General features: G+C 38.0%; 1 protein-coding gene across 2 annotated transcripts in view; it reads left to right on the forward strand.

The window, feature by feature from the left end:
* Positions 1–2,541: 2,541 nt before the first annotated feature.
* PDE7A (phosphodiesterase 7A) overlaps positions 2,542–26,377 on the forward strand; it is a 123,158-nt gene continuing 99,322 nt past the window's right edge. The window contains exon 1 of one of the 2 annotated variants that reach the window (XM_049633333.1): positions 2,542–3,284. In XM_049633333.1, the coding sequence (XP_049489290.1) occupies positions 3,147–3,284 (138 nt within the window). In that variant the 5' untranslated portion in view covers positions 2,542–3,146. Of the gene's footprint in view, positions 3,285–22,017; positions 22,174–26,377 lie in introns of those variants that run through there. The other variant, XM_049633335.1, reaches the window with a different exon arrangement.

A 26,377-nucleotide genomic window follows, 5' to 3' on the forward strand; every position in this document is an offset into this window, starting at 1 on the left:
GAACATTTTCCCCTCATTTTGATATGAATACATTTGTGTATGTATTAACCGATTATTTTCTCCCCCCCCCCCCATTCCCCTAAGATGTGTTAATAGTGGCTAACTTTATATCTTAGTGTTTAAGTTACAGGACATCAAAGGAATAATATGACTTATCAAGAAGAGGGATGAACATCATTCAAAGACTCTATCCTCTTTTGGGGAGGGAGGGAGCTGTCTCAGGCTGTATGATAGTTGCATCATATGGACATAAGCATGATTTTACTATGATCTTTATTTTAAAATTAAATATGATTTAAAAAAGTGTTTCTGGAGGTCAAGTTGACAAGAGTTTGGACTGGGGTGGTTTTGCACTATCAACTTAGCTAAGTTGGAAATACATTTCCCAGAATTCTCTTCTTTTTAGGGTTTTGGTTGGCAACAATAGAAATTTGCAAGATTTGAGAAGTGGAAGTGAAGCACCAGCCATTACACTTGGTAGGTCCATGCCAGGTCCCAAGCACTGCTGTAATTTTACACATGATTTGCTGACTCACCTTACTAGCTAGGGAGGAGCAGGGCCTGCAGCTCCTCTAGCTTCTCTGTCTTAGATGAGGCGTGTGTACAGCAAATCTCTCTCTCTATATATATATATACATATATACATACATACATACATACATACATACACATATCACATATCTTCTATTGGTTTTGTATTTCTGGAGAACCCTAATATGCTCCCCAATACTGTAAAGAACACTGAGAACAGTTGAAGTTCTGATCTGCATGGTGTGGTGGAAATGCATGGTTCTGAAATCACACAGAACAAAATTCAGTGATACAAATGACTTATGCTCTTGGAAACTGATTCCTCATCTGTAGAATTGGTATCAAATTTTACGTATGTGAATATTGTGAAGGGTTAAGTTAAACATTATATGTAGAATACCTGTCATGGCTCACAGTGGGTGCATAGTAAATGTTAGCTCCCCTCTCTGCTGAAGGGAGATGCACTGTTTAATTAGTGCCCTGAATCTTATCAAATGATTTAATGGAAGGGAGTCTCTTAAATGTTATTAAATGTGACAGTAATTTGGCATATACAGTTTTATATGACACGAATACCATCTCTGGGTGTTTAAATGTATACAGATTCCAAACATTATTTGAGGTTAGTTCTGCCACTATTTTGAGTAAGATCTAGGGCAAGTTATGTTTCCCTAAACCTAGTTTCAACTTAGTATTATCCCATGGGGTTTTTGTCAGAACAAGAGAGAGTGCTTAGCTTAATCCCAAGCATACAGCAGATGCTCAATATATGTACTAGATATTGTGGGAGTAATTAGGGTTTCCAAGAGGAGTTGGGTCAGTTGTTGCACTAAAGGGGAGCTTGCCATCTAGTGAAGACAATATCCATGAAACCACAGGGGAAGTTATATTTGTTTTAATAGTAGCACACAAGTAGAGAAATAACCATGGAAGAGGTAAAGTTTTAAGTGATGTAAAAGAAACAGATGCTGTGGAAAGATGATAAAAAGTCTTGCAGACTTTTATTGATTTATGGAACCATGAGCAGTGGATACCTGATATCCTCGGTAATGATTTGCCATCTTGCCAGTGGCTAGTCATAGCAAATAAGTGGAAGGGTGGGTGCCCTGAGAGCAGAGCCGAATCAACAATTCTGCCAGCAGGAAAGAGCTTGTTCAGGCCGACATCCCAGGGGCTGGAATGCATTTGAAACAATGGATTGCAGTTTAGGGAGAAATTTGACAAAATGAACCTGCAAATGACGTATCCAACTTACAAAGCAGGTCAAGAGCTCTTTACTCTCTCTGCTTTCTAAAAATCAAAGCCAACAAACCAAAACAGTTTTGGTAAAAGGTCATGCAGGATCCTTTTTTCCTTTGTCTTCTCAGTATCATCCTTTCTTTCTCATTTTTTCCAGTGCATACTCTCACTTCTTCTTTCTCAGTCTCGGTGTTTCCCCACCACCCCTTCACCCTCTCGTCTCTCCCGCATTCTCGACTCCTCTCTTCTCCCCTTGGCCCGGGACAGCCCTGGGGCCCGTACCTGCCTGGGGAGAGCCCCAGCCGGGCCCCGCCAAGGGACTGGCAGTGACGTAGCGGGGAGGATGGTGCCCGCGCGGTCCGCTGACGTCACTGCCGCAGCGGTCCCCAGCGAAGCCCAAGAATGGGAATTCAAGGAGGGAAGCACAGCGGTGACCCCGCAGTTAAGGCTGAGCGCTGCCACTGCGCCCTGTGCTTCGGGTCTCTGGGGTCAGAAGGCCCGAATCTTGCTTGTAGACAGGCTGAGCCCACCCCACACCCTCAGCGCGCTCGAAAGCAAGAGTTTAACGATAAGGGGAATGTCCCCAAACGGTGGGGCCTCGTGCGCACGCGCCTTGTGTGGAGGGCAGATAAGGGAGAGCTGGGCGGGGGCTATGGGTTGAGGTTGGTAGGAGAGGAGGAAGGGGGCCAGTGTGTGGCGGGAGGGGACAGTGACCGAGTGCAGAACCGGAGCGAGACGGTTCACCCCCACCGCCGGTAACCCGTCTCCCAGGGCGCTGCGGAGGCGCGGGGCCTGCGGCGCGGCGTCGTGACGTCAGGGTGGCGGCGGCCGTGGTTGGCGCACCGTCCGCGGCTGCAAAGTGTGAATTACGCCGGGCTCGCGCCGGCGGCGGAGTGAAGTCAGGCTCCGGGGGAGGGGAGGGGCAGGACGGTGGCGGCGGCCCGAGCTGGTGGCTGGTCCCAAGCCCCGTGCGACCTGGGTCTCGCCGCTGGCTCCAGCCGTCTTTTCTTGCACCGCTTTCTTCTGTCTTTGCTCCACTCCTGCTCTGCTCTGCCCGGACCCGTTCCTCCCGGCCGAGGAGATCTGGGGCGGCAGGGTTCCCTCTCCCACTTTGCCTGCGCTGCCCCCGCTTGCACCCCGGAGCCGGGCGCGCGCCGGTCCTCGTAACTGTCGCCGCGGCCGCCGCAGCGTCTTCCCACCGGCGGCCCGGGCGGAGCGTTGGGGTGGGAAGGCGTGAGCGCGGCTTCCCGGGGTCGGCGCCCGCCCTCCCTGCCCCCGCCTCGGCCCGGCGCCCCCGAGCCGCGGCCCCTTCCCAGCACAGGGGCCGGCGGCCGCGGCTGGGCGGGCGCCGCGCGGGGGCAGGGCGGGCGTATTCAATGGAAGTATGTTACCAGCTGCCGGTGCTGCCCCTGGACAGGCCGGTCCCCCAGCACGTCCTCAGCCGCCGAGGAGCCATCAGCTTCAGCTCCAGCTCCGCGCTCTTCGGCTGCCCCAATCCCCGTCAACTCTCACAGGTAATCGCCGGCGCCGCCACCACCGGGGCCCCACACTTGGGGGGGCTTCTCTTTTGTTTCCCTTTTCCCACCCTCTTCCCTCTTCCCACCTCCGCGACACCCCTGGTCTCCTAGCCATTTACCCCAGACCCAGCATGGTTCATTGTTTAGAGATTTCTACGCTGGCCCCTCGATTCGAGAGCCTTTTCTTTTATCCTCGGGCTTTACACCTTGAGTGCCCCGGCCTTCTCCGACCACCCCCACTGCCAAACCGGGTGGGCTTTGGAGTCCTTAAGACCTTCCCCAGGCCCGCCCCCCTCCATGCTCCGTGGTTTAAGCTTCAGGGATGACTCTTTTCCTCAGATCCAGTCGACGTCTGGATCTGAAGTCGGGCCTCTCTAACCTTAGTTGTGGCCCTGGGCACACCTGTCCCCCCTCCCCCATACGCACACCTGTGCCGCGTTTGAGCCTTGCCTACCCCCAGCTCCCGCGCGCCCCGTGGCGTTCGGATGGTCCTGCGGTTCTTCGAACAATAGGCCAATTCCTCCTCGGTGTTCGCCAGCTCCTATTCTGTGGATGGACCTTAAGTGCTTTGAAAAAAAAGTATCGAGAGTGCTTCTCTGAAGCTTAGGTTTCCGCAAAGTTGATAGCCAGGTTTTTAATTTGATAAGGAGATTTTAGGAGAGAAACTCCTAATGAGCACTCACAGGAAGACTTTGTTTTGAATGGTCCAATACCAGTTGCTCCTGAGAATTTCGGTTTTTTCTTTGGTGATGCTGTTGGCCCAACTCCTTAGTTCTGGCTGATTTTGATTGCCAGATTTAAAATAGGCAAAAAGAATTTTGTTTACATTTGAACTAAGTGCCCTCCATTTCTGCTTTCAGAATGTTAAATGTTCATGATCAGTTTTTAATTTCATTCAATTATTTTTATTTTTACTATTGGTTAGTATAAGTATCTTTTATGGAACATATTTTCTCTCTCCAATTGTATTGTAAATATCCTGAGCCAGGTCTGTATTTTTTTTTTTAACCGGTAGTGTGGATAGTACCTCGTGGAAATTTTGCTTATGATAGGTGTGTCCAGTATTTGCCATTTGCTTCTTTGCCTAAATTGTAGACAGAGCAAGAGACCATTTGGATTTTTCTCTGAATTGTTTTTATTTAAAATCAGACTTCTATCATGGGACAAGATGGTATGCTGATGAGGTCAGAGCCAACTTTAATGGTTACTCTAATAGTTTAAATAATACTGTGTTGTTATTTTGAAAGTTAGGTCCGTGCTCTGCCTCTATAGTACTGCTTAAAGCATCTGCAGGTTCCAAAATTAATGTTGAAGAAATGTTAATGCATTGCTGGAAAAGGTTTTTAATGGTAGTAATTAATAGTTTTTAATGGTAGTAACTTTTTTTCACTTAGAAATATTATTTTACTGTCTCAGATTACAGGCACATAACTAATGCCCATTTCCAGTTCAGTCTGCATAATAAAGGTGACCAGTAATCAGTTATAAAATTATAAAATACAGAAAAAGTCACTTGTGCTCCCTGGGGAGAAAATGAATGAGAAAGGAGATTCCAAGAGTATTAAAACAAGTAAGGCTGACACCAGGGGTTTTTACCAGTTGTCTTAATTAATCCTCAGAGACCAATTTTAAGCCCTACTCCTCTTTGACTCATTTCCTAGCCTTAGGTTTAAATGGGTAATGGAATTTTAAAAATATGATTGTGGCAGATAAAGCAAATATTGTAGAGCCACACCATCTCTTACTCCTGAAACTTAAAAAAAAAATTTTCTGCACCCCAAATATAGGAACTTATGAAAATTTGGACAGGAAGTTTCCTGAATTTACACTTTTTATCAAATTATTGTTGCTCAACATTAAAATGAAGATAAACTTACCATGGTTTGAAATGGTTACCAAGATTTTGAGTATCATTTAAAACTAAAGCATATGTTGCTAGTGATTTCTTTAGGGCTAGATGGGAATGTGTAATAGAAAAAAAGGTATAAAATTTTGGAATCTTATTCAGAGCTCTCTAAAATAAATATTTGGTTAAATCAGAACCCTTGAATCTTCAGTTCTTAAGTCTAAAGCTGTAGAAATTGTAAAAAACTGAGGTGGTTTTGTAGTTTAATATTAAAAAAACCCCACACAACAACCCTGTTTTTATTAAGTGCTAAGAAGTTGTTTTTTCTGAGTTTTTCTATTTTAGAATATGTTCAAAACTAGCAATCTTTTTAGTTATTTTCACCATAATATTACTTACCAACTTCACAACACAAGTACTTAATACTTGTTGGATGAGTGAATAAATAATGAAGCTATCTCTGACTATCAGTTTTAAATATGAAAACAACGTAACGACTTTTATCAGGGTATAGCAGTAATTTATCCAGAATTTGGTTTGGAACTTGTAACTGCAAACTTTAAGAGATTCAGGAAATAAATAGAAGACGGAACAACCAAAATATAGATTTGAGGATCCTCTCAAAGCCTGTGTGTTTTAGGCAAAATTCTGACAAACTTGTTTTGCAAGTAGCAGCAAATTTGAAGGGAGTTGGAGGCTGCTTGAGTCAGGTTCACACTGATACCAGCAAAAGTTGACAGCTGACACACCAAAGCTGGGGATCAGAAGAAAAACTCTTCAAAGCCAGCAACTTTTAAAAAAGAACCCTGGGGACATATAGTTTAGGAGCTTGAGTGCTGTACAACACAATAATTATCAGTCAAAATAATATTTAATTGAATCTTTTTAAAAATCGAAAGATTCCCACTTAAAAAAGAAATCTCCATGCCAAACAATGTAAGTGTTGGTGCTTAAATGGATAAGAGTGAGTTATCTGAAAAATTCATTTCTTTGGAGCACCAACTGTCCTAAGAATGCCAAGTAAATGAGGCATTAACTTTTTGTTTTAAACCAGGTCATGTACTACTTTCTTGAAGGTTAATATGAGTTTTTTGAATTATTTGAAAAAAATCAGGATAAGAGAAGTTTGTTTTGCCATTTTGAGCTATCTGTTGTTGATAGCTGAGGTTAAAGATTTATCTTGCAGAATAAAGTTGTTATTTAGAAAGAATATTGTGAGAACAGAAATTGTCTTGTTCACTGCTGTGTCCACAGTGCTTTGCATGGGTCGGTGCTCAGTAAATGAGGAGGTTGAGTTAGTGTAACGATGGCACCGACAGCACTGCACCTGCAGTTAATTTAGTCAGATTTTCTAAGCACTGTAGATAAATATTATTTGTGTTAGAAATTTGTGGTCTAGTTTTTAAAATTTATTATAAATCAATGGTATATATTATTATGGAACAAAATATTGGGATCTTTTTCTTTGAAGGCATTATATTTTTAGAGCAGTTTTAAGTTCACAGCGCAATTGACTGGAAGGCAGAGAGATGTCCCATGTGCTTTCTGACCTGGTGCATGCATAGTCTCCCCTGTTATCAACATCCCCCAACAGGGTAGTACATTTGTTACAATTGTTGAACCTACATTGCTGCATCATTACCACCCAGAGTGCATAGTTTACATTAGGCTTCATTCGTGGTGTCTTTTTTTTTTTTTTTTTTTTTAAATACAGAAACTATTCCACAGATATTTGCTAAACACCTTCTGAGAATGAGGCTCCTTATGTTGAGTACTAAGAAAATGTAAAGAATTAGAAATTGAAAACAAAAATCACTTGTGATGGGACACCTGGGTGGCTCAGGCAGTAGAGTGTCCGGCTCTTGGTTTCGGCTCAGATCATGACCTCACGGGTTCATGGGTTCTAGCCCTGCCTTTGGCTCCACACTGCCCTGTGGAGCTTGCTTGGCCTTCTCTTTCTCTCCTTCTCTCTGCCCCTCCTCCTCTCACTCTCTGTCTCAAAATAAATAATCTTAAAAATCACTTGTGAGCTTGCAAACCTAGCCATGTTTTTCTTTGATGCATTATATTCCTTATGCATAAACATTTTTCACTTATAGTGTACATCTCTGTTGTTTTTAGCAGTTCTCTTAGTATATGACAAATTATCAAGGCAGAACAGTTCAAAGTCCCTTGGATAAAAGTTGGTTCTTTAAGGAAGCTTGCAGGATTGTGGTAGGGGAAATAATATGATGTGATGGAATTTATTGCCAGTTACCAAGGTGTAATGAGACTACAAGAAGGTATACCCAAATTTCCTGCATAAATCAGGGGGAACCTCACACAGTAGTTGAGGCTTAGGCCAAAGCCTGAAGATTAAGTAGATAAAAGGGTGCATATAAGGGAAGGAGGATAGAGGATGGTCCAGGTAGCTGTATAGATCAGCACTATCTAACAGAACTTGTGATGATGGAAAGTGCTAGGTAAGCACTTGAAATGTGGCTTGTCTGACTAAGGAACTGAATGGTAAATTCAGTTTTATTTAAGTAGCTGCATATGGCTTGTGGCTACTGTCAGAATACAGTATAGTTTTATATATACCTAATGAACATTAGTAGTGATGATGTGTTGATCTATGAGTAATTTATTCTCTGAATGTTGAATGTTAGAGTTGTTTCAAGTCTTGGTGTTGTATATAAAACTTTAATACTTTCGTGCATGTTTGTTAGAGTAGGATCACTAGGTTGGGTCAAGAGGTAAGAATATTTTTTGGTTTCCTAGAATGTTCTGTCCTTACTTAGATAAATGATTATCTCTCTTTCAGTATAATATTATAATGATTATGATATGAGATTATAATACTATATAATTATTTAATAAACATTTTATAAATATTTTGTAAACATTTATATAAATGTTTTACTGTGTCAGTAGATGCACTGTGGTATGCTGAGTTTGTTTCAACTTGCAGTAAGCAAAATGGACACTTTCCGAAGTGCTTCTGTGCATTTGCATTTCTTTTGTCAAATTTCATTTGCATATCTTGTGCTCATGTGTAAGGACTGTTATATATCAAATATCAGTTTGTAAATGTGCATTATTCCAAATTACTGTTACCACAGTAGTTGCCTCTTCGCAAATCGACATTCAGAAGACAATACAGGGGATAGTGGGAGCAGTTGGTGGGATATCCTGGGAGTGGTTCAGTTGCTGAGACTTTCCTCCCTGTCCATTTCCCTAACACTTGTTTTGTTGGGATCTTAGTTTCATTTTTCTGTTTTCAGAAATGTTTCAGACTTTGATTTAAATTTAATACTATCATGTTTGGCTCTTCTGAAGTAATGTATATTTATGCTATACTTCAAATATATGCTCAAACATAATATTAATGTAAATCTATAGTGTATTTGGAGTGTTCTGATTGAGGAGTAGGGTGTTCAAATTGCTAGTTTATAAGTTGTCATCAGGAACACATTTAATGTATGGGATGTGATTTGAAGAGGTTTTAGACCTATGCCTAGATTTTTCTGCTTTGTTGCTATGCTTAGAGTTCCATCAGCTGTACATACTGCCTACCCAAGAATTCTTTTTTAAACACAAATGTCCTGCAAGAGGTAAAATATTACATCCTTTTCAGGAAACAAAGATTAGGGAGCTCATTTTGGATGGAAAGAAGGAGAGGTATTATCCATTCTCTTTGAGGCAGTTTGATAAGACTTCTAATACATTAGGGTAAGTTTCAACCCATCTTTCCTTCCTTTTTTTTTCTTTTCATGAAGAAAAATTTTAGAATAATTTTAGGGAATTGACTTCTTTTCTAGGGATGAGTATAGAGACAAATTTGGGAAGAGAAGAGCTGAAGAAAGAGGAAGTAGACAAAGCTTAGCTTAATTCAGATTTTTTGCCTGGGACTATTGATAGCCATTTAGTAGGATTAAATATACTTAGGAAATTTAGGTGGTAAAGAACTCTCATTGCATGCAGATCTTAAGGAATTTAATTTTCTGTACTAAAGACTGTGTTTATATAAAATCTAATTTTGTTAGAAGTCGTTTGACTAAAGATCTTTAAAATCTGGGCATTCTTACATTCTGTTTGGCCACTCCAGAAAAGTTCAACAATTAATTTTTAATCTTCTAATTTAGAAACAACTTAAAACTTTTTTATTGTACATATTGCTTGGATCTATTTGAATTGAGAGAAAAAATTGAGTGTTTATTCTCTTCCTCATTTAAATGGCCTGTTCTTGCCTAAATGTAACATAGACTGTTGATTTTTATATTGTTGTCAAATGTGTCTTTCAAAAGGTTATTCACAAAATAAATGATACTTTTGTATGTTTGCATTCAGGTGTAGTATATGAGGAAAGGAAGTAGATCAGTAGTATGTTCGGAAAGGAAAAAAACCCTACATTTGTAGATGAGTCTTTGAAGCTTGCAGAACTTCATTTTAGCTGCTGGCAGGTACCCTTCCTAATGGACCAGTGCCAGTGATCTTATGGTTGAAATCAGAAGTGTCTCTTGTCTCCTTGTAATTTTGAGTAAGAATTGTAGGTGACTGCTCCATTCCTCCACCTGCTGGTGGAGATGGCTCTTCATTTTCTGAAGATGATGGCAAGAGGGAGGAGAGGATGAAAGCAGAGCAGGGCAGAATTTGGAGAAGAAGATGAGTTGTTAATTGGTTAACATCTACTCCATCGTCTGTGTTTTGGGTAGACCAAGCTCTAGCTCAAGACCATGTAAAGTACTTGACAAATGGTGCTTAATAAAGATGCAGTAGTCTTGCTTCAGTGGTAATTGTTTCTATTTATTGAATACCTCCTACATGCCAGATACTATAATTAATATTTTTAATCTTTCCAAAAACCCTTTGAGATAAGTGATATTACTCCCATTTTCCCAAGGAGTAAACTGACCTTAGAGACATTACTACATTACTTGCCCAAGGCATCACAAGAACTTCAAGAGTGTTCCACACCCTCACATTTAACCTGGCCTGCCTTGTTGGTGAAAGTGAGGTAAATACAGTCTTTTAGGTTTATGGATTATAGATTTTGTTGGCTCGTGGATCTGGATATGGAAAACAAATTAGATGATTTGAAGTGATAACCTTTACTCTGGTCTTTTCAAATCACATCTGGATTTTGTTCTAGATGCCACTTTCTAGGGGAACATGACTAGGTTAAATCATACTCTGAAATACCAAGATGATGAGGTAATTTGAAAGCATATTGTTTGATATGTGAGTGAAGAAATTGGAGACATTTAGCTTGGAGAAAGGAATCCCCAAGATTTGGGCCAAAAGGATAGGGATAGAAGAGCAGTTGGTGAGAGACGGTAAGAGTGTTGCTGTCTTCCAATATGTGAAGGACTACCATGCAAATGAGAAAAAGGAGGGGAGTTAATTTAGATTTTGTTTGGTTTTATGTTCTTGATTGCTATACCCTGTTTCTACTTTGTGAGGGTTGTTGACAATACACAGGAGAAGATACAAACTTAAAGTTGTCACTTGTCCAAGGTAACACAGCTAGGTAGTGGAAATGGATCAAATCCTAGGTCATTCTGACCTGACCCTAACACCTATGCATTTTCTTCTACTTCCTTTTACAACATGGGAAAAGGATGTTACCGCAAAGAGTAGAATGGGATGAATAGGTAAAAGCAATAGGGAAATAGGGAGATCTTGTGTGTAATCATACTAATAAAGAAACAAACTAAAAGAATGATACTTGCTTAAGATTGACAAAGTAAAAAAAAAAACAAGTGTATGACATGAAGATTATGCTACGCAGTGCTAGTAGGATTATAAATTGTAAATTTGCTGACAGGTAATTTAGCAGTTGAATAAAAAAATTAATACTTTGCCTTACTTTTGGGACTCTATCCTCAGCAAATAACTAGAAATGTAGATAAAGATTGATCTTCAAGGATATTCATCACGTATTCATCACTGTGAAAAATTAGAAACAACAAGTAATTTATAAATGATTAAATAAATTATAATATTGTGAGTATTTAGTATTTGTTATTTCTATATTATGTAACCACAAAAATGCTTTGAAAAATTTAAAGGATATATGATAAGTAGTTTACAAATGATTGACTAAAAGTTAATATTTCTTAGTTTTGCTATATTATATATCCATTAAAATATTTTGAAGAATTTGAAGAATACATAATTGCATGGGGAATTGCTTATAACATAATTAAGTGAAAAAATAAAAACAAACTGAGTATCAACAGTTTATCCCAATTTTGTTTAAAACTAAATCACAAAATATATACATATCTACACACCATGCATACTCAAACAAAAAAAAGGAAAAAAAAAAGCCAGATGTATCCCCAAATGCTAACTGAAGCTATCTCTGTATGTTAAATTTTAACTAATTTTTAACTTTTTGTTTAGAATTTTGTGTAATTTTACCATTGTTTTTCTGCTAGCATAAATCTTTTTTCAAATCACAATAATCTTAGAAAACGTGCAACAAGTTGTATTTGGGCCCGGATCTCTGACAGTGATGTCCCGACAGAGAGCAGGGTACTTCATGAGGCTATAAATTGACAACAGCTTGAAAGATACCTGGATAAGGATATTGTCAAAGGGATTGACTCTTTTGGTTCCTTCCAACTTCATGATTCTCTAATTTCTTTGAGTAACTCAATTATATGCATGACAGGTAATTTTGTATAGCTCTAATAAGTATAAAGTAGTTTCATCCTCTATGAGAGATGTTGAAAAGTAAATTTAAGTGTAATTATTGTTTAAAAAACAACAACAACAACAACAACAAAGCTGGAGGTATCACAATTCCAGATTTCAAGTTATACTACAAAGCTGTCATAATCAAAACCGTATAGTACTGGCACAAAAGTAAACACAGTTCAATGGAACAGACTAGAAGCCCCAGAAATAAACTCTTGATTATATGGTCAATTAATTGTTGACAAAGGAGGTGACAGTATGTGGAAAAGACAGTCTCTTCAATAAATGGTGCTGGGAAAAGTGCACAGCTACATGTAAAAAAAAAAAAAAAAATGGCACTGGACCACCTTTTAACATCATACACAAATATAAACTCAAAGTGAATTAAAGACCTAAGTGTAAGGCCCCAAACCATAAAAACCTTAGAAGAGAACACAGGCAGTAATATCTTTAACATTGGTCATAGATATACTTTTCTAGATATGTCTCCTTAAAGCAAGGCAAACAAAAGCAAAAATAAACTGTTGGGACCACATCAAAATAAAAAGCTTTTGCACAGCAAAGGAAACCCATCAGTAAACAAAAGGCAACCTACTTTGGCACAAAAGCAGACACTCAGATCAATGGAACAGGAATAGAGAATCCAGAAATGGACCCACAAACGTATGGCCAACTAATCTTTGACAAAGCAGGAAAGAATATCCAATGGAATAAAGACAGTCTCCTCAACAAATGGTGCCAGGAAGACTGGACAGCAACATGCAGAAGAATGAACCTGGACCACTTTCTTACACCATACACAAAAATAAACTCAAAATGGATGAAAGACCTCAATGTAAGACAGGAAGCCATCAAAATCCTCTTTGGAGATTTTGGAGAAAGCAGGTAAAAACCTCTTTGACCTTGGCCACAGCAACTTTTTACTCAACACGTCTCCAGAGGCAAGGGAAACAAAAGCAAAAATGAGCTATTGGGACCTCATCGAAATAAAATCTTCTGCACAGCGAAGGAAACCATCAGCAAAACTAAAAGGCAACCGATGGAATAGGAGAAGATATTTGCAAATGACATCAGATAAAGGGTTAGTATCCAAAATCTACAAAGAACTTATCAACTCAACACCCAAAACACAAATAATCCAGTGAAGAAATGGGCAAAAGACATGAATAGACACTTCTCCAAAGAAGACATCCAGATGGCCAACCGACACATGAAAAAATGCTCAACATCACTCATCATCAGGGAAATACAAATCAAAACCACAATGAGATACCACCTCACACCTGTCAGAATGGCTAACAACTCAGGCAACAACAGATGTTGGTGAGGATGAGGAGAAAGAGGATCTCTTTTGCACTGCTGGTGGGAATGCAAGCTGGTGCAGCCACTCTGGAAAACAGTATGGAGGTTCCTCAAAAAACTAACAGTAGGACTACCCTATGACCGAGCAATTGCAGTACTAGGCATTTATCACGGGATCCAGGTGTGCTGTTTCGAAGGGACACATGCACCCCCATGTTTATAGCAGTACTATCACCAATAGCCAAAGTATGGAAAGAGCCCAAATGTCCATCAATGGATGAATGGATAAAGAAGTGGTGTGTGTGTGTATATATATATATATATATATATATACACACACACACACACACATACACACACGATGGAGTATTATTCGGCAATCAAAAAGAATGAAATCTTGCCATTTGCAACTACGTGGATGGGACTAGAGGGTCTTATGCTAAGCGAAATTAGAGAAAGAAATATCATATGACTTCACTCATATGAGGACTTTAAGGTACAAAACAGATGAACATAAGGGAAGGGAAGCAAAAATAATATAAAAACAGGGAGGGGGACAAAACATAAGCGACTCTTAAATATGAAGAACAGAGGCTTACTGGAAGGGTTGTGGGAGGGGGGAGGGGCTAAATGGGTAAGGGGCATTAAGAAATCTACTCCAGAGATCGTTGGACGATATGCTAACTTGGATGTAAATTTTAAAAAGGTAAAAAAAAAAAATAAAGCAACCCACTGAATGGGAGAAGATATTTGCAATATGCTCTAATAAGCAGTTAATATGAAAAATATATAAAGAACCTATACAATTCAGCACCAGAAAACAATCTGATTAAGTAATGGGCAGAGGACCTAAAGCGACATTTTTCCGAAGAAGTCCTATAGATGGCCAACAAACGTGAAAAAGTGCTCAACATCACTCATCATCAGGGAAATGCAAATCAAAACCAATGAGAGATCACCACACACCTGTCAGAATGGCTAAAGTCAAAATGATGAGAAATAATAAGTGTTGGCAAAGATGTGAAGAAAAAGTAATTCTTGTGCACTGTTGGTGGGAACAAATTGATGCAGCCACTGTGGAGAATAGTATGGAGGTTCCTCAAAAACTTAAAAATAGAAATATCTAACAATTACACTACTTGGTATTTACCCAAAGAAAACAAAAACACTAATTCAAAAAGGTATACTGTATGTTTATTGCAGCATTATTTACAATAACCAAGTTATGGAAGTAACCTAAGTGTCCATCAATTGATGAATGGATAAGGAAGATACACATACACACATATGATACACACACACGATACACACACACAGGAATATTGCTCAGCCATAAAAAAGGATGAGATCGTGTCATCTGAGACAACATGGATGGACCTAGAATGTATAGTGCTAAGTGAAATAAGTCAGAGAAAGACAAATACCATATGATTTCACTCATATGGAGTGAAATAAGTGGAATCTTTTTTAAGAAAATGAGTAAACAAAAGGTAGAATCAGACCTATAAATACAAAGAACAAACCTGGTGTTTGCCTGAGGGGAGGGGCATAGATGAATTGGACAAAATGGGTAAAAGGGAGTGGGAGATATAGGTTTCCAGTTATAGAATGAATAATTCTTGGGAATAAAAGGCACAGCATAAGGAATGTAGTCAATGATATTGTAATAAGGATGTATGGGGGCAGATGTTAGCTACACTGGTGATGAGCACAGCACAAACTTGTCAAATCACTGTATTGTGCACCTGAAACTATAACATCATATGTCAACTGTATTAAATATATATATATATATTTATATATGTATATAGTTATTGTTTTGAAGAACTTTTTGATGACAGCCTGTGAAGAGACCTTAAACGATTACTGTGGCACAAGGAATAGAGATCGTTAGGAGTTAGGTCCTAGGAATTGATTTGGTGTAGGAGGTAATAAAAAAATTTCCCACTCTTTTAGTCTAAGAGACCAGGTAGATCATGGAGATAATAATAAAAATACAGATAGGAGGAGGAGGCAGGTTTTGTTTTTCTGGGGGGGTGGTTGGGGGAAGAGAATAAATTTACTTTGGATTATGTTGAGTTCAAGTGTCTGGGGAGCATCCAGATGGGGATGTCCAGTAGGCAGTATCTTAGGAGGAAGGTTAAGACAAGTGATATATTCTGACTTTCACTACTAGGGTTTTTTTGGTTTTTTTGCTCCTATACCCCTTCAAAGAATTGGAAAAACAAACAAAAAACTATATACCTTCTCATGCATCTCGAATTTTTCCTCTAAGTTTCAGTATTTGTAAATGATAGAATTTTTGTTAAATTCAAACAATTTAAAATACATTATGGAAATTTTTAAAACTTGATATTTTACGTTGTCCATTTAAAAAAATATATATGTGAACAAGGTGCCTGGGTGGCTCAGTCAGTTAAGCATCTGACTCCTGCTTGGTCATGATCTCAGGGTTCTTGTGAGTTTGAGTCCTGCAGTGGGTGAGCTCAGTCCTCGCTTCAGATGAGCCCTGCTTCTTCCCTCTCTTTCTCTTTGTCTCCCTCCCTCCCTCCCTCCCTCCCTCTCTCCCTCTCTCCCTCCCTCCCTCCCTCCCTCTCTCCCTCTCTCCCTCTCTCCCTCTCTCCCTGCCCTTCATGGGATTTTCCCTCTTTCCCTCTCTCTTTTTGCCTCTCGCTCACTTGTGCCCTCTGTCTCTCAAAAAAAAAAAAAAAAAGAAAAGAAAAAATATATGAACAATATCTTAATTTTAACAGTCAGAATTTTACATTCCTTATTTTTCTCTTTGAACTCATTTGTATTTTTCTAGCATTGACATCTTATCCTAATGTATTCTTTTATACTGGAAAGAATTTTATCAATCACACGATCATACTTTTCTATAATGAAAAGTAAATTCATTCATGTATTTAGTGAATGGGAATAAAAAAATGCTTTAAATTGTCACCCAGTTCTTCTGAGTTCTATGCAAAAACAATTATAATTAAAAACATTTAAATTTTCCTATGTCCATAAAGCCATATCAAATTTATTTTGGTCTGAGTAAGCAATACAATTATAGTCAGTAGAAAATCAAAACAACGTGTAAATTATGAAATTTAAAAAGTATTAAAACAACATTTTTGGAAATGGATTCTATTTTAAATTTCATAAATATTTATAGTTTATCCATTTATAAATACCATTTAGATAAGATGGTGTTTTGTATTACCTTTCTAACTTTTTTACTTTAATAGTGAAAGTACTGAGAAATCTCATGAATTTAGTAGATGGTTATAAAACGTGCTTTATTTTAGCCATATCACCCATTCTTCCAAGTTGACAGCAAAGTGATCTATAATCCGAATAATTGGTCAAGTAGTAAGTGGATTTGGTTTAATGTCTATATTTGTGGAAGTAGAAATTAGTGACCCCTTTAACTTGAAAATAACTGGATACCCAGTGTGTAGAATCATTAACTTCCTCACCACAGATATTTTAAATTCTCCATTTGGCTCTTCAAATGTTGTTAGACACCAGCTCCACAGTAAGTTTCAGGAAGCGCTGAGTGTTACGGTTTCCTTTATGAGGTAGTAGAGGGGGAGAGATGAAAGGGCAGAGGAGGTAAATGAAAACTGATATGTTGTTTTAGCAGAATGGTTCTAGAAAATTGTATAGATGGAAGTTGAGAGCTGAGAAATCCATTTCCTTGAAACTCTCCATGCTCATGTACTTCTAAGGGTTATACATGCATGACACAGTTGGTAGACCACGGGTTTACTGTATTCCATCTTATTCTTATCTTTTTGCTGTATTTTACCATTTTCTGCAGGTATACAGAAATACTTCATAAATCAACGTTGGTTTTTTTTTCTGGTTTTTGATTGCTCCTGATCCCAGGTCTTCATACTTAATCACTCTATGACTTCCTTGGAAATGGAATCAGGGTATCAGTCCTTGAAACGGACCCTATAAATCATTTTAAAGAGTTGATGGTTGAGATTCAGAAAGGCTAAGTGATTTCTCCAAGATCTGACCATTAGAAAGTAGAGAAGTTAGAGTTTTAAAAATTTGTTTTTCCCAACTTTGTTGCTTTTCTTACTATATCCCCTGCTTCCTTGTAAAAGGATTGATCTTTGTAATTTCCTTAAATAGCAATCTTTCTTTAATGAACATTATTGAGTAGCAAAGCATCTATATAGTCCAGTGATTATTTGAGCTAGTTAGAGTACAAACACACTCAATTTAAAACATGTTTGAGTTACTTCTTAAAACATAATCAGAGATAAAGCAAAGCCATTATTGAAATTATAATGGGCCAGTTGGAATGATACCATTTGATTTGCTGAAATGAGATTTATGTATAAAAGAAGGTTTTTTTATAAAGAAAGGTTTTTCTTATAAGGAAGGTTGTATTTCACCTATACTTTAAAAACTAAGAGTAAAACTTTTTTACATTGAGGAATAAAATGATATTCCTGATCTATAAATTGCTCATTCTGTAGCCTTTTATGTATGAAATGGTGGGTGATGGAATTTTTAAATATTTTTTTTACTTCATTTTACTTTTTCCCCGAATTCTTCATAGTGAACATTTTAAGAAAAACAGTGAAGTTATTTCAAAAGGCAAACATTTTTTAAAGACTTTTTTTTAACATCAGTTTTAGATTCACAGCACAATTAAGAGGAATGTACAGAGATTTTCCAGATACCTCCAGCCCCAACACATGTATAGTTTCCTCCATAATGAACACCCCACATCAGACTGTGGTACATTTGTCACTATTGTATGAACCTACATTGATATAATCATGCAGCGTCCACACTATACGTTGGGTTGCCCTCTTGGTGTTGTACATTCTATGAATTTGGACAAATATGTAATTATATGTATTCATCATTAATAATATACAGAGTATTATCATTGTCTTAAAATCCTCTGTGCTCTACCTAATTATTCCTCAACTCCAGGCCGTAACAACTACTGATATTTTTATTGTCCCTAATTTTGCCTTCTTCAGAATGTCATGTAGTTGGGTTCTTACAGTCCCCAGCCTTTTCAGATTTGCTTCTTTCACTTAATAATGTGCATTTAAGTTTCCTCCATGTTTTCTTAATGGCTCATTTCTTTTTAGCACTGAATAGTGTTGTCTGGATGTACCACCACTTACCCATTCGCCTACTGAAGGACATCTTGGTTGCTTCCAAATTTTGGCACTTATGAGTAAAAACTGCTACAGACTTACTCTGCAGATTTTTTGTGGACATAAGTTTTCAACTCCTTTTGGTAGATACAAAAGTAATGTGATTGTGGGGTCATATAGGTAAAGCATGTTTAGTTTCATAAGAAACCACCAAACTACTTTCCAAAGTGGCTATACCATTTTGCGTTCCCGCCAGCATGAATGACAATTCCTGTTACTCCACAACCTCACCCAACATTTGGTGTTGTTGGTGTTTTGGATTAGCCATTCTAATAGGTGTATAGTGGTATCTCATTGTTTTAATTCGTATTTTCCTGATGACATATGATGTAGAGCATCTTTCTATGTTTATTTGCCATCTGTATATCTTCTTTGGTGAGGTGTCTGTTAAGGTCTTTGGCCCATTTTTTAAGTGAGTTGTTTTTATATTACTGAGTTTTAAGAATTCTTTGTAGGGGTGCCTGGATGGTTCAGTCAGTTAAGCAACCAACTCTTGATTTCGACTCAGGTCATGATCTCACCGTTTGTGAGATCCAGCCCCCATCGAGTGAGGAGCCTGCTTGAGATTCTCTCTCTCCCTCTCTCTCTGCCCACTGCCCCCTGCTCATGTGTTTGCTTGTGCTCTCTCTCTCAAAATAAATAAACATTAAAAAAGAGAGTTCTTTGTATATTTTGGATAACAATCCTTTATCAGATGTGTCTTTTGCAAATATTTTTTCCCATTCTGTGGTTCGTCTTCTCATTCTAATATTGGTTTTTGTAGAGCAGAAGTTTTAAATTTTATTTAAGTCCAGCTTTTTTTTTTTTTTTTTACATTTTCTTATAGGAGTCTTATAGTTTTATATTTTATATTTAGGTGTGCGATCCATTTTGAATTAATTTTTGTGAAGGGTGTAAGGTCTGTATTTAGACTCATTTTTTCATGTGGATGTCCAGTTGTTCCAGGATCATTGGTTGAAGAGACCATCTTTGCTTCAGACTATCTTTGTTCTGTTGTCAAAGATCAGTTAGCTATATTTCTGTGGGTCTGTTTTTTGGTTCTTCTCTATTCTGTTTCATTGATCTATTTGTTCTTTCACTAATACCACACTGTCTTAATTACTGTAGTTTTATAGTAAGTCTGGAAGTCCAGTAGTGTCCTCCCAATTTTGTTTTTCCTCTTCAATATTATCTTGGCTACTCTGGATCTTTTTGCCTTTTTATGTAAACTTTAGAATTAGTGTGTTGATATCCACAAAATAGCTTACTGGGATTTTGATTGGGATTGCATTGAAATTACAGATCGAGTTAGGAAGACTTTGACAATATTGAGTCTTCTCATTAATGAGCATTAAATATCTCTCCATTTATTTAGTTCTTCTTTGATTTTATTCATCTGAGTTTTGTCATTTTCCTCATATAGATCTTATACATATCTTGTTAGTTTTATACCTAAGTATTTCATTTTTGGGAGTGCTAGTGTAAATGGTATTGTGTTTTCAATTTTCAAATTTCGTTTATTGCTCTTTAACATTGCTATAATTGCTCATTAGTTCTAGGAGACTTCCCCCACCCCCTGCTCCATTTTTTCAGATTTTCTACATAGACAGTTATGTCATCTGTGAACAAAGATAGTTTTATGTCATCTTTTCCAATCTATACTGTGTTTCCTTTTTTGGTCTTATTACATTAGCTAGGATTTCCAGTGTAATATTGAAAAGGAATGATGAGAGGAAACATCTTTGCCTTATACCTGAGGTATTCTTTGAACAGGGCAATAGAAATAAGATCTATAGGGGAAAAAAAGACTACTCATTAGAAAATTGGCAGAAGACTCACAGCTCCAGGAAGAAATACAAATGTAGGAAAACATATTTAGCTTTGCTAGTAATAAAGGAAGTGCCGAATGAATGAATGAATGAATGGGAGAAAAGAAAAGAAAAGAAAAGCAAGAAAGAAAAATATTTTTGGTGGGGGAAACATATTTTCATACTGGCAAAGACTGATAAAACCCAGTGTTAGCAGGGTATGAGAAAATGGGTATTCTTATATATGGAGCTGGGAGCATTATTTGATTCAGCTTTTGGGTAGGGTAGTAGGTCTTTACAAATCAAAATTTTAAGTATGAATGCTACCCTTTCTGCAGTTCTGGAATTTGTCTGAAGGGACAGTTGCAAAAATTTGCTAAAACATATATTCATACGTTATTTTGGTAACAATTTGCAACATTAGAATGATGGATATTTAGATTATTTCAGTGCTTACCAGTCTGGCGGTTGGTTAGAATATGTTGTTTTAATTCAGCATGAAACTCTACCCAGTAAAATGATGCCTTATATCCATATTTGTTTTGGAAAAATATACATAACAGTTTGCAGAAAATGCTAGCTGCAGAGTAGTATTTGTATTAACCTGTTTATGTAACTTTCTACATAACATCTGATTTTTGTAAATAAAAACATGAAGGATATTTTGTTCACCAATGTATTCATACGTACAAGTCTGATAGGTTGGTCAGCAAAATATTTACAGTGGTTATCTTTGGGACTGGGACTTCTAATTTTAATATCTTTGTACTCGTGAATTTTTTTAAACAAAAATAATATCACTTTCGTAATAAGGGAAATCAGTAAAGTTATTTTTTTTTAAAACTTACCATTAAATGACCTATTATATAGAAATAATGAAGAAAGGTCTAGTTAGCTAATAATTTAATAAGTATAAATAGATGGGTCAGAAGTAGGTTGTTCACTGGCACATAGTAAGTATTCAAAGTGGTTTATTAAAATGGAAGTGTAATGGTTTGATGTATGGAGGAATACACTGCATTTTTAATGGGGAAAGTAAGTAACTTTGGCGGCAGATAGTTTACAAAAAAGTATTTTGCCTGTTTCAAAACTGAGAAGGTAAGCTTTCTGTTATAATTTATTCAAGTATTTGAGGGTCTCTACATTAGCATAACATTTATAAAATGTGAAAAGTCATCAAGAAAACTTATGGCCCAGAATCATAGAATATTAATGTTAGAAGAGACTATAGAAATCAGTTTCCTCACTATATAGATGAGTAAACTGAAAGCAGAAAGGTTTAAAGGGACTTACAAAGGCAATGTAGAAATCTCTTCTGTTGAACATCCAGATTTTGGCTACTCAGTTTTTGCTTGTGCATTTTTAGGATGAGAAGATTACCACTTTAAAAGGCAGTCCATGGTGTTGAATGGTGTAGTGGGTTGAATAGTGTCCACCAAAAATTCATGTCTACTTGGAGCCTTAGGATGTGACCTTATTTGGAATAAGGATCTTTGCAGATATAATAAAAATGAGGTCATATGGAATTAGGGCAGGCCCTAAGTCCAGTGACAGATGTCTTTGAGAGGAGAGGATGCACACAAGAAAGGAGGCCCCCTGAAGATGGAGCAGAGTTTGGAATGATGCAGGTTACAAGCCAGGAATGCGAAGGATTGCCAGGGCACACCAGCAACTCCCAAGAGGCACAGGAGGATCCTTCCCTGAAGCCTTCAGAGGGAGCATGGCCCTGCCCTGCCAACATTGATTTTGGACTTGGAGCCTCCAGAACTGAGAAAATATGTTTCTGTTGTTTTAAGCCACAAAGCTTGTTACTTCAGCAGCCCTAGGAAATGGATACAAATGGCTTTGATTATTTTAAATGTATTTGTTCATTCTTTCCATCAGCAGACACTTACTGAGCACTTTTTATACGCCAGGTACTCTGCTAGGTGTGTCACAGGTGAATAAAACGGTTTCCTGCCTTGGTTCTTGGAGCTTGGTCCAGTAGGAAAAGGAGCTATGTAAATCTGTAATTGCAGTACTGATGTGTCCTCATCAGGACCGTATACGAAGATGAGTAGTGGCACAGATGAACTGGGAGAACCAAGGTGGGTTTTAGAAAGACCTTTGTGCTTGGTTTGAAAGATGGAGCTGAAAACAGCCTCTGTGGTGATTCTGCTTGATTCCACCACCACTAGTGCTGTCAGTCCTGCCCAGCCCAAGGCATGTTTGGCCTGCTGTGATAGCGTCGTGTCACTAGAATTCTTTCTCCACAGATCTGTTGAAGCAGTTTTTTAAATGCAGTCAGCTCATGCCACTGCCGAAACGTCAGTGGGTTCTTTTCACAGTGAAAATAAAATCCAAACTCCTTTTCATGTTATGGCCCCATATAATCTGGTACCTGCCAACTTTTCAGCCCCCTCTTCTTTCACAGTGGTCTTCTTCCTGTGAACGTGCCAGGTTTGTGCCCATCTTTGACTTTGCTCTTGCTCTTCTCTGAGACTCAAGATCTTGCCATGGCTCCTTGTCCTTCAAGTCGCAGTCCATTCTGCAGAGGAATCTTCCCTGACAGCACCCCTCCCCCGTCTGTCCTTTTACCTTGTTTTATTTATGGCATACAACACTAACTCAATTCATTTGTCTGCCTCTGCCTGGCTTCCACCCCTACCTCACTCCCCACCTCACTCCCCACCTCACTCCCCACCTCACTCCCCACCTCACTCCCCACCTCACTACCACAGACTGTGTGGTCAGGAAGCAGGGATCTTGTTTACCCAGCTCAGTGCCATGTCCCTAGCATGCAACATACAGGAAGTGTTCAATACAGAAGAATGAAGAAAAATTTGCTCTTTTAGTCTCATGCTGCCATGTCTGATCGTATGTCACCATATCTCTCTTTGGGATGAATCTCAAATTATATTCCTGTAATTTCAGTTTATAGTCCCACCTACACCCTCCCCTTAAAATTCCACCTTCATCTTTATACTCTTTCTGAGCTGCCGCTGTGGTATGGAGCTATCTTAATCTCTAAATTTATGTAATCTTATTTAAAAATTCACTGAGGTTTAGAAAAGTTGCCCAAAGTAACACAACTGTAAATGGTGTTTCTGGGGTTTGAACTTAGATCTGTCTTTGACTAGAGCTCCTGTCTGCTGTACTGGAGTAGGCTGCTGAATGCTTTCTGGTGAGGGGGAGGTAAAAATAAAAAATTAGAATAGGAGCCCTCTCCATTTTGAATGGAAATAGCAGACACTTCGTATTTGTTTCTTTAAGAAGAACTAGGTGATATTTGTTAAAAGGAATTCTAAAAAGAAACTTGAATTTCTTCTTTGGATTGAAGTTAATATGTGCTTATTATTTAAAAAATGGAATATATAAAAAAATACAAAGAAGAAAGAGGAAAGTAAACACTGTCTGTAATCCTATCACCCAGTGATAAATAGTTAACATTTTAGAACATTTTCATCCAATCGTTTTCTGTACCAATATAAAATATTGTAATGTCATTTTCATATACAAGTCTTTCTCTAAGTTTTGAAACAATTTCCTGATATAATTACTAGATCAGAGCATACTGTCAAATTTCTTTCCAGAAAGGAGTGATAAAGTGATACCAGTTTATATTTCCATGAGCAGCATATGAGTGCCTTTTCATAAGTTGCTGATATTTTTAGTTTCCATTTCTTGGATTTTTGTTGATATTAAACTTGTATTAGATGTTTATTAATTACCTGATACCTATCTTCTGTGACTTGTCTATATCTATTGCCTATTTTTCTAGAGCTGAGAATGTGAAATTGGAGGAAGAAATTTTGTGCTTAGAAAAGTATATTGAAAATTAATGACTTGAAATCTTCTGGATGTACTACTGAAGCATGCTCACTGTTAAAAACTATCAGCACACAATCTCTCCCTCAAGTAAATATTTTAAATTTAGTGATACTGGGGCATCTGGGTGGCTCAGTCGGTTGGGTGTCCGATTTCAGCTCAGGTCATGATCTCACAGTTGGTGAGTTCGAGCCCCACATTGGGCTAGGTGCTGACAGCCTGGAGCCTGTTTCAGATTCTGTGTCCCCCTCTTTCTCTGCCCCTCCCCTGCTCACGCTCTGTCCCTCTCTCTCTCTCTCTCAAAAACAAACATTAAAAAAATTAAAAAAAAATTAGTGATACTACCTCAAATTTTGTATTAATAAGAAAAATGGAACATAAGACCCATTTTACATAGCTTTTCTAAAATCTCAATTTTTAAAGATAATTTCTGTCTAATATTTAAAAGGTTTTTTAATGGTTTAAAATATTAACATAAAAAAGGACAATTGGAAGATAAAAGCAAAATATATATTACATGATATGTGCAACCAACCTTTTCATTTTTCCTTTGTTTCATAGTGAAAATTCTCCATTTTCAGAGAAAAACTTCCTGGAAGTGACCAAGAATTTTTGTGGTTGGCCCCAGCTCATTTCTAGTTGAGGGGTAGTTTTAATAACTGTCGAGGTTTCCACACTAATTTCCCCATCAGTGGTGTTTTTTACGTTTCTTTAGAGTAGGATTCATGTGGTGGACTATGAAAGAAAAATTATTGAAGATATAGAAATAAGACTTAGGACTTTTATTTATATTTATTTCTAGCCTTACTTTCTATCCTAATTTTATTCATGTTGCATAGAGTACATAAAAGTAAATGTGTATAATTCATAAATAAATGCATTACAAGTTTGGAGACCACTACCTCAGAGCATCTGTCGATTGCTGTGAGTTCTTTTACACACACACACACACACACACACACACACACACACATCCCCATATGTAAAATTTCAAAGGGTTCTTAGAGTCCATTTTCACCATGAGACCTATTTAACCATAACCTTCCTTGTCTCCTGAGTCTACTTTGCTGCAGCTTTTTGTCTAGCGATTTGACTTTATTAGCCAACTCTGATTTCAATCCTTAAGGTTGAAGCCCAGGATTAACTGTCAGAACAGCTGGCCTTGTACGCTGACCTGTCCTGACTTCAGTTTGATTAGACTGTGATCTCCTTAAGAGTGCACATTGCTTATTTAGCTGTGTTAAACCCAGTGCTTCACACAAAGTAGATACTCAGCAGATGTAAAAAGTGTGTTAGACCTTTATGAGGTCCTGTCTATGACCCAGTGCTAGTGAGTCCAGCTTTCTGCTTTACTCACACTCCCTCCTCTCTCTGCCTTCCCACAGTGCGGCCTTACACCCTGCTGTGCAAGCTAGTCCATTCTGTCTTAAATCCTCTTAAACCATCTCAAGGTGGTCACTTTTAACTCTCTGATGACTAGAGGATTTGTGGAGAGCCTCTTGAAGTGGTATTGGTATTCATATCCCCTAATATAAAGCTGATAAATGACATTGTCAGAGTGAGGGACTGGTTTCCAGCCTGTTTAGAACTTTATAAACGTCTCTGGATTTCTCCTGGGGCCTTGGTTGTGATAACAGGTTAGACCCCTGTTGTTGAATAACCAGATGACTATAGGCGGCCCTTATCTTCAATACTGTGTGGTACATAATCCTAGGTCAACATACCCTTTTTGTTTTTAGGATAAAAGTGTAGAACTATAGAGTACTACACCAAAAGAAACTGGTTGTAAAATTTTGCTTGTTAGAAACTGGGCTGGTTTGCTCTGGTGTAACACCAGGGATATCCAATAGAAATATAGTGTGGCCACATATGTAAATTAAAGTTCTCCTGGAGCCATATTTTAAACAATAAAATGAAACATGAGAAAGTTTTAATAAACTTGAGCAACTATATCCAAAATAATAACATGTAATCAGTGTTAAAATATGTTGATATATTTTTATATATTTTTGGAGAGCACATCTTGATTCTGACAAGCACTATTTCAAGTACTCTGTAGCTACAAGTGGCTAGTGATTCATTGAACAGTGTAGCTCTAGAAGTAATGTTTTGTGGTACATCTTGTTAGAGGGAGTCAGGGCCATCTCTTTTTAAATAATTAGACATATGTGTAGTTATAGTTTGTATAGTTTGGTACATTTCCCTTGTTCATACCTTTAATTATTAGGAAGCTTGGAAATCTCAAGATACTGTATAAATTAGCTGCACTTTTGGAGATACTGTATAGTTTCAAATATGAGAGGACAGCAAAGTTTTTAGCCGCTCTATTTTGCTTTCTTTGAGCTGGGCTGTTTCAATTTCTTGTGTTTTTTGGGGTGGGGGGAGGGGCTTTAATCTTAAAAGCTGTGCTTTTCATAGTGAAGCCACTTTCGTCCTTCTTCAGATATATTTTTAGGTTGAGGGAAGCTGTTGGGTGAGAAAAGG

The sequence above is a fragment of the Panthera uncia genome, chromosome F2 (assembly GCF_023721935.1).
Source record: "Panthera uncia isolate 11264 chromosome F2, Puncia_PCG_1.0, whole genome shotgun sequence".
NCBI lineage: Eukaryota > Metazoa > Chordata > Mammalia > Carnivora > Felidae > Panthera > Panthera uncia.